Here is a 7,999-nt window from a genome sequence, read left to right on the forward strand (position 1 = left end):
TTCCAATTCTTTTTAAAATTTCTTGTCTTCTTGATTCCTGAGCTTCCCACTTAGTTTTGCCATTTCAGCATAGTCCATCAACTTGATTTGCCATTCTTCTCTGGTTGGGGTTATCTCTTCCTTCCATCTCATGTGTTTGTGTGTTTTTCTTTTTTCTTTAAACAAAAATTCAGATGAAAGCAGGGCTATATTTTGTATGCATTTCTCCTGATTCACGCATTTCAGCAAGCAAATTTCCCTACTATAATGTATGTGCTTTTTTGTAAACTTTTTGTGGGGGGGGGGCTGCATCACAAACTCTAGAGGACAAAGTGTTTTGAAGTATACCTGCATTTCAGTTTGCAAGTAGGTTTGGGAAGCACAAATTTCGTAGGTTCCCATTAAAATGAAACCAGATAATTTCTCCCTCATGGTATGGATTCCATCATCCACAAAATTGGTTCTTTTTGTTTCACACTGTCCTGCATAGCATGATGGCAGAGGCTCTTACTTGTAAGACAGACAGCTTTGTTCAGTATAGGTTCAGTAGCAAACATGGCTGTAGGAATCAAGAGTTCAGGAGCTGGTCAAGAAGTTTGGGACCAGATGAAGACGTCCCATCTCACCTCACCTGTATCCTTCCCTTCTGATTCAAGCTCAGCCTTTTCCAGTAGTTGCTGCCACCCTCCCTAGGTCCTGATGAGGTTCTTTGCTCTGTTATTGCTGTCCCACTTAAGCTGATGCAACTGTAGTGTATTACTGGTGGGTTATTGCACAAGAACAGGCCTCCAGACAGCAATAATGTGGTAATACTGGGGAAGTATCACAAAGTAATGAATAAAGTGGAGTGATATATGGATGGTCCATTAAAAAGAGGTGGCGCTGTGGTCTAAACCACTGAGCCTCTTGGGCTTGCCGATCAGAAGATTGGCAGTTCAAATCCCCATGACAGAGTGAGCTCCCATTGCTCTGTCCCAGCTCCAGCCAACCTAGCAGTTCGAAAACACACCAGTGTAAGTACATAAATATGTACTGCTATGGTGGGAAAGTAAATGACGTTTCTGTGCACTCTGGCTTCTGTTGCAGTCTTCCATTGCGCCAGAAGCGGTTTAAGTCATGCTGGCCACATGACATGGAAAGCTGTCTGTGGACAAAAGCCGGCTACCTCAGCCTGAAAGTGAGATGAGCGCCGCAACCCCATAGTCGTCTTTGACTGGACTTAACCATCCAGGGGTCCTTTACCTTTGTACCTACCATTATAAATCCAGCAGCAACATACTACAGTTGCATCAATGGCATGTTGAAAATCACCAGTCTGGAGGGGCCCAAAGAGCATGCTTAAAAAAATAAAGTAAATTGCTAATAACTTCTGTGGGTGATGACAATTTTTTTTTTGCAACCCCCCAGAAACCCCACAAAATGTTTCCTGACCACAAGTCAATGCAGCCCTTGATCCCAGAAAGATCAGCCACCCCTGCTTTAATCAGAAATAACTGATTATCTGGAGAGGTATTTGATTTATTCAGTCTTCTACCTGCTGTTTTGCTTTGACATAGTTCCCCATCAGTACATCATCACAAGGATCAGCTCTGTCAGGGATGCACAGCTTGGCCAGCCAAAGATCTCTGAGCATGGCTGCTTCATCCAGAAGTTTATGGTACAAGATTTTCAGCTGCAAAGGGAAAGGAAGCACGCAAAATGAGCAGGTTGTGCTGGGCTTGGCTCCCATTTTATGCTCCCATATTCTCTCTGTGCATGCAACTATAAGACATATGCAATTGTTATAGCAATCTATTAGAAATAGTCTAAAGCAGGAAGAACTGAGGAAGAGGGAACAGTACTCTTAAAAATGGCTCAGGTGCTATGCTAAACCAGGGGCCCTCCAGATGTTGAGAGACTACAACTCCTATAGAATATGCAGTGTGGGGCTAATGGGAGTTGGAGTCCATCAACATCTGAATATGTTGTTACCTTATTCCTGTGCTAAAATAAGGGAAGGACCCTTTGGCTCCTTAGACCCCAAAGAAGGGATTTCTAAAAGGTGCTAGAACTTTAATACTCCTGGAACACAGCTACACTAGTAAAAAAAACAAAAACCCAGCATTTTGAATGTGTTATAAACATGCAACACCAGATGTCGCTTAGAAGATGTTGCTCTTCTAAGTCCCTCAGGTGAAGGCTGAGCTCTTCACACACTGCCTGTTCTTGCTTCCCTCCTTGCAGAGCCACCCTCCTGCTTCCACGATGCCAACCCCCGACAATGACTTCTAAAACCAGCAGAGCTGGTGAAAATCCAAACAGAGGAAACAACCACTAGGCACCTCTTCCTTAAACTGGCTCAGTTTGGCTGTAACTGCCAGAGACTGCGCGACCAGGATTTCAAAGAAGGCGTTGGTATTGAATGAGTCCAGATCTATTTGTTCTTCCGTGTCCCATATTTCACACTTGCCTAGGAAGAAAGGTAAAATGAGTACTGCAATATTAGCACAAACAGCAATAGCAATAATAATAATCATGGCTACAGTAATAATAACAGAGGAATGTGAAGGTGGTGTGTGTGTTAAGGAGAGTAGAGGAGCACAGCAACAATATCCTGCTCAATACATTCATAATATATACTCATTATTGCTAACATACTTGCTTGGATAAGTTCCATCCACTGGTAAGCATTGTTAGACTGGGCTGTAAGGTAGAGTACTACTGTATTCCCATTCTACAGACAGAAAACTGAGGCCGAAGCATAGTGACTTGTGTTAAAAACAAAACACTGAGAATTTTGTTAGCTAAAAACTGGAGACTACAAGAAATACCAACAGTGGAGGAATGGCAGATGAAGATGATGGACTTTTTGGAGGTGGCCGACCTGACTGGAAGAATCCGCGAACAGAAAGAGGAGGAGTATCAAGAAGAATGGAAGAAATTTAAGGACTATTTACCGGTAGTTAAATATTCTATGATAATATAACTAGAACAACCTGTAAATACCAAAGTGGCCTAGGAGTTAAATATGTTAAATTGTATAACATTATGGATAGAAGACAATATGAAAAGAAAGAAAGATGTTAATTGATTAAGTTAATCTCATTTGAAAGTAGTACTGGAAAACTGCTACAATGAGTTATATAGAAACTTAGCTAGGGGGATTTGAGGAAGTCATCTAACAATGATAACAAAATTGGGATTTTAACAGTTAGGATAAATGTTTGTCTTTTTTCTTTTTTTATTGTAAGGTAATGTTTTTCTTTTATGTTTGTTATAAATTTGGAAAACTAATAAAATTTTTTGAACAAAACAAAACAAAACAAACACTGAAGCCATTCTTGACTGTAGTGGGATTTGAATGTAGGTACCCCTTGTTTCTTAACAACAACAACAACAACAACAACAACAACAACAACAACAACAACCTAGTCAATTGATCACACTGATATGAGCTCAGCAGATCCCCTGTGACAGGGATGATCCTGTGGCCCATCTGATGTTGAGCAACAACTCTTATCATTCAATTAGCCAGCATGATGGAGGTTGTAGTCCAGCAACATCTGGAAGGCACCACAAGTTGAAGTTCATTCTGTATTATGCGAAGAAGAAAATCACACGGATTCTGGGGTAGCATTTGCAACAGCATCCTCCATGCCTTAACACAATATCCCTCCCCTCCGAGTGCAAACCAATATTTATCAAGGCAGGGTAAGTAACCTGTGACCCTCTAATTGTTGCTGGAGGACTCCAACTCCCATCGGCTCCAACCACCACGGTCAATAGTAAGGGATGATGGGCTCTGTAGTGCATCTGGAGGGCCAGAGTCCCACAGACCCCAAATCTAAATTAATCCAAAGGTTAGTTGGCAGTAAGGAAAGGATTTTATGCTACCTCTCATGAAGAAGCAGTCCTCCATGGATGCACCCATCAAACACGATTTGGTTCCTTATTTATGTGCAGTGTCTGTATCATATACTGTAAAAGATAATTCATACCTTCTCTTTTCTCCATGTGGCTGAAGTTCTTCTCCAAACCGCCTGCTTGCTGCATTCCAGGGTGATATTTTCTGAGGCTAAGGACTGTGGATTCTTTGGAGGAATATTTGTCTATATTATATTTCAGCTGTAACCTTCGGAACCGTGGGGAAGGGCTTCCTTTCCTGGACAGGCCAAAGGTTTGGCAAAAAGTCTGAAAAATTCATGAGAAAAGTACTTACAGGAAGCAGGGACATTTCCACATTCCCGTTCACACATTACATTCAACAAGTGTACAATCTGTGTACCTGTGTATACAATAACTGTGCTGTACAAATCAGCAAGTGTTCACTCTTTCTCACAAAGACTTGTACATGTGTAGAGACAGCTTGCTCCTGTGGTCAGTGTAATGTGTGAATAAGGCCTACAAATGCACAAAATTAGGGGGTAGCTGCCTCCCCTTGTCTTTCATTTACTCACAATCAGTAGCAGGCAAACAATGAGGAGAAAGACGACTCCGAATATAATCCCAATAATTGCTCGCCAGTCAGGTTTCAGAATGAGGTCTGGGATCCTGGCAACCCCCACTTGCACCATGTGTCTGGGAGTCGTTGGGAAGAAGGGACCCTCGTCGTAACACTGCCCACCATACGGCATGACTCTGACATACTTCGGGAAAGGAACAGACAGAGACAGGGAACCCAGGTCAGAGGCAGAAAGGAGGAAGATTCACACATAGCCACAAACGCAGAAAGGGGAGTCTGTAAGGACCAGATGAGATGTATACATCATGTAATTGTGTTTTGTAACATTTAGCTTCAAGACCGCTGATTTCATTGTGAATTTTTTTCAGCTAGCTTGCTTTGATATCTGATTTATCATGGGTAATTTTAATGTAAACCTCTAAGAGGTTTTGATTTTTAAACATCATATAAATCCTGTCGTCCCCCCCCCCACATACTTGCATTTACCAGGAAGAGTTTTTTGGGGGGGAATTATTAAATGGAAACTTAATAAACTAGGTCTGTGCGATAATTATTTCAGATCCCACCAAGTCTGGAGTGGAAACTTCACCTTGCCTCCCTGCTAGGATGCTGAGGAAAATACTCCCCCCCCCGCTGGAATTTATTTTGTATGGAGGGGAGGGGCAGTTCAAACTGGCGGATTTCTTCCCAATTCAGTTACCGGTTTTAAAGGAATTATTTTCTTCAGGACCTCAGCAGGGGAGAGAAGGGGTTAATTTCTCCCTTCCACACCTGCTGGGATTCCAGTAATTATTGGGCATGATATAATTTCCTCTTAAAACGAAACAAACAAACAAACAAACAAACGGCCAAGACGCTGCACAATAAATGCAAAGATGTATTTAACACCACATCTTGTTTGGTCCTAAGATGAGATGACCAGTTCCATAGCTGGACCCCCACTTCAACGCACTTCTTACATAAAGGTAAAGGTAAAGGGACCCCTGACCATTAGCCCCAGTCATGTGGGGTTGAGGCACTCATCTCACTTTATTGGCCGAGGGAGCCGGTGTACAGCTTCCGGGTCATGTGGCCAGCATGACTAAGCCGCTTCTGGCAAACCAAAGCAGTGCATGGAAACGCCGTTTACCTTCCCACCAGAGTGGTACCTATTTATCTACTTGCACTTTGACGTGCTTTCGAACTGCTAGGTTGGCAGGAGCAGGGACTGAGCAACGGGAGCTTACCCCGTCACGGGGATTCAAACCGCCGACCTTCTGATCAGCAAGTCCTAGGCTCTGTGGTTTAACCCACAGCGCCACCCGCGTCCCTCATCTGATGTAAATAATAATAAATAATAATTTTATTATTTATACCCCGCCCATCTAGCTGGGTTTCCCCAGCCACTCTGGGCGGCTTTCAACAGAATATTAAAATACAATAGTCTGTTAAATATTAAAAGCTTCCCTAAACAGGGCTGCCTTCAGATGTCTTCTAAAAGTCTGGTAGTTGTTTTGTTCTTTGACATCTGGTGGGAGGGCATTCCACAGGGTGGGTGCCACTACCGAGAAGGCCCTCTGCCTGGTTCCCTGTAACTTCGCTTCTCGTAGCAAGGGAACCGCCAGAAGGCCCTTGGCGCTGGACCTCAGTGTCTGGGCCGAACGATGGGGGTGGAGACGCTCCTTCAGGTATACTAGACCGAGGCCATTAGAAGGGTGATGATGGCAGAAATGACCTTTTTGGTTGTAGCCCCTCAGGAAGTTTCCCTAGTGCTCATCCTATTGTTTTGGTGCCAAGCAGATCCTTCTAAAAATCTACCCATGTGTTTCAGCCTGTTCTAGAGCTCCTTTTTAGTTTTATGGCAGAGTTGGGCTACACTTTGTTAGTTTGATGGGCCGCTGTTTCTGTGCTCTGATATTTGCTTTTGTAGTTCTGCTGTTTTCTTTTATGATTTGTGCCACGAGTTTTATATTGAAAGGTGGCCCAAAAGTTATGTAAACCAAGGATTAAGCTGCTGAACCAATGGCCCATGCCTCCCACAGATGAGACACACCACCCATTGCAAATGTTTATCAGACTAATGAATGCACCTCACTGGAAACTCCTTTGTAAGCAAACATGCCAGGACCTGAAACAAACCATTCTTTTGTGCTGGCTGCTACTTAGCCTCAAGACATAAGTTCCGGGATAATGGAACTGGTAAAAGAAGAGCAGGAAGTTGTCGGAGCCAGAGGCCAACTTAGCTTCTTCTGCTAGGCTGCGGAAACCTCCCCAGTCAAACTCGTGGTTTGTATTGTACAGGCTGTTGCTAAGGAAAGACACAAGACAAACATGTTGGCTGCCCAAATTATCTCGATTCCAAAAATGGTACTTGCAGTTTTAACTGTGATTCCGTCCTCCGCGCGACAGACAGGACAGCGATGCAAGATTAAACAGAATTTACGTATTAGGGAAGCTGCTATCCATTTATATCAGTTTTACCGATCACAGGAAACAGAAGGACATTCTGTGTTGACAATACAGTGGTGCCTCGCAAGACGAAAAGAATCCGTTCTGTGATTCTCTTCGTCTAGCGGTTTTTTTGTCTTGCGAAGCAAGCCCATTGACGGATTAGCGGATTAGCGCTATTAGCGGCTTTTAGCGGCTTATCGGCTAAAAAAAAACAAACCCCGCAGGAACTCTCAAGACATTTTCGGCTTGCGAAGCAAGCCCATAGGAGATTCGTTTTGCAAAGCACCTCCAAAACGGAAAACTCTTTCGTCTAGCGAGTTTTTCGTTTTGTGAGGCATTCGTCATGCGGGGCACCACTGTATTTGTGTTGATAACTACCTGCTCAGAAAATGGCAACCAAAATGATCAGGTGTGTGGAACAACTTCCATATGAGTAATGGTTAAAATATCTGGGACTTTCTAGTTTAGAAAAAAGGAAGTCCGGGGATGGGGTGAGGGTGCCATTACAAATGATGCACGGAGTTAAGAAAGTGGGGAGCCGTTTTTATTTGCCATGCATCATCGTGGAACTGGGGGGTCATACGATGAAGCTGATTGGTGAGAGATTGTGAAACAGGATGCTGAGCTAGATAGGCCTTTGATGTAATCCAGCAGGGATCTTCTGATGGAAAATGTACCATCTCAGCAAAACATCTCAGCAAAACATCTGCTTTAACTTCTCCATGGGAGTATATTTAACTGTGCAAGTAAGTTTCCCCATGGCTAACTCTTAAGAATGTGGGAGCACCCATACTTCGGAACTCCCTTATTGACATGAGGCAGGCACCCAATAAAAATATATTTGTTTAGTCAAGCCTGTTCAGACATGTAGAATGTTGATCATAGAATCATAGAATTGTAGAGTTGGAAGGGACCCTTAGGATCATCTAGTCCAACCCCCTGAAATATAGGAATATGCAGTTTTCTCACACGCGGATTGAACCTGCAACCTTGGCATTATCAGCATCACACTCTGATCTGGTTTTTAGCTTATCATTTATTTTAATTGTTTTTTGAATGTTTTATATAGTTGTTTTTAACTGATAATTGCATTGTTTTGTTCTTCTGCTTTGAGTTTGTTGTTGTTTTTTTACAATCCAGCTGTATATA

The 7,999-nt window shown here is 42.9% G+C and overlaps 1 protein-coding gene across 1 annotated transcript in view; it reads right to left on the reverse strand.

Moving 5' to 3' along the window:
- Positions 1 to 5,101, reverse strand: part of LOC310695944 (uncharacterized protein) — a 54,525-nt gene extending 49,424 nt beyond the window's left edge. Inside the window, exons 1-4 of the mRNA XM_083480881.1 lie at positions 4,416 to 5,101; positions 3,957 to 4,149; positions 2,301 to 2,428; positions 1,514 to 1,651 (exon numbers count right to left, since the gene is read on the reverse strand). Coding sequence (XP_083337007.1) covers positions 1,514 to 1,651; positions 2,301 to 2,428; positions 3,957 to 4,149; positions 4,416 to 4,592 — 636 coding nt within the window. The 5' untranslated portion in view covers positions 4,593 to 5,101. The remainder of the gene's footprint in view (positions 1 to 1,513; positions 1,652 to 2,300; positions 2,429 to 3,956; positions 4,150 to 4,415) is intronic.
- Between the last annotated feature and the right edge of the window lie 2,898 nt (positions 5,102 to 7,999).

This window comes from Podarcis liolepis, assembly GCF_965112155.1.
Source record: "Podarcis liolepis genome assembly, chromosome: 16".
In the NCBI taxonomy this organism is placed as follows: Eukaryota; Metazoa; Chordata; class Lepidosauria; order Squamata; family Lacertidae; genus Podarcis; species Podarcis liolepis.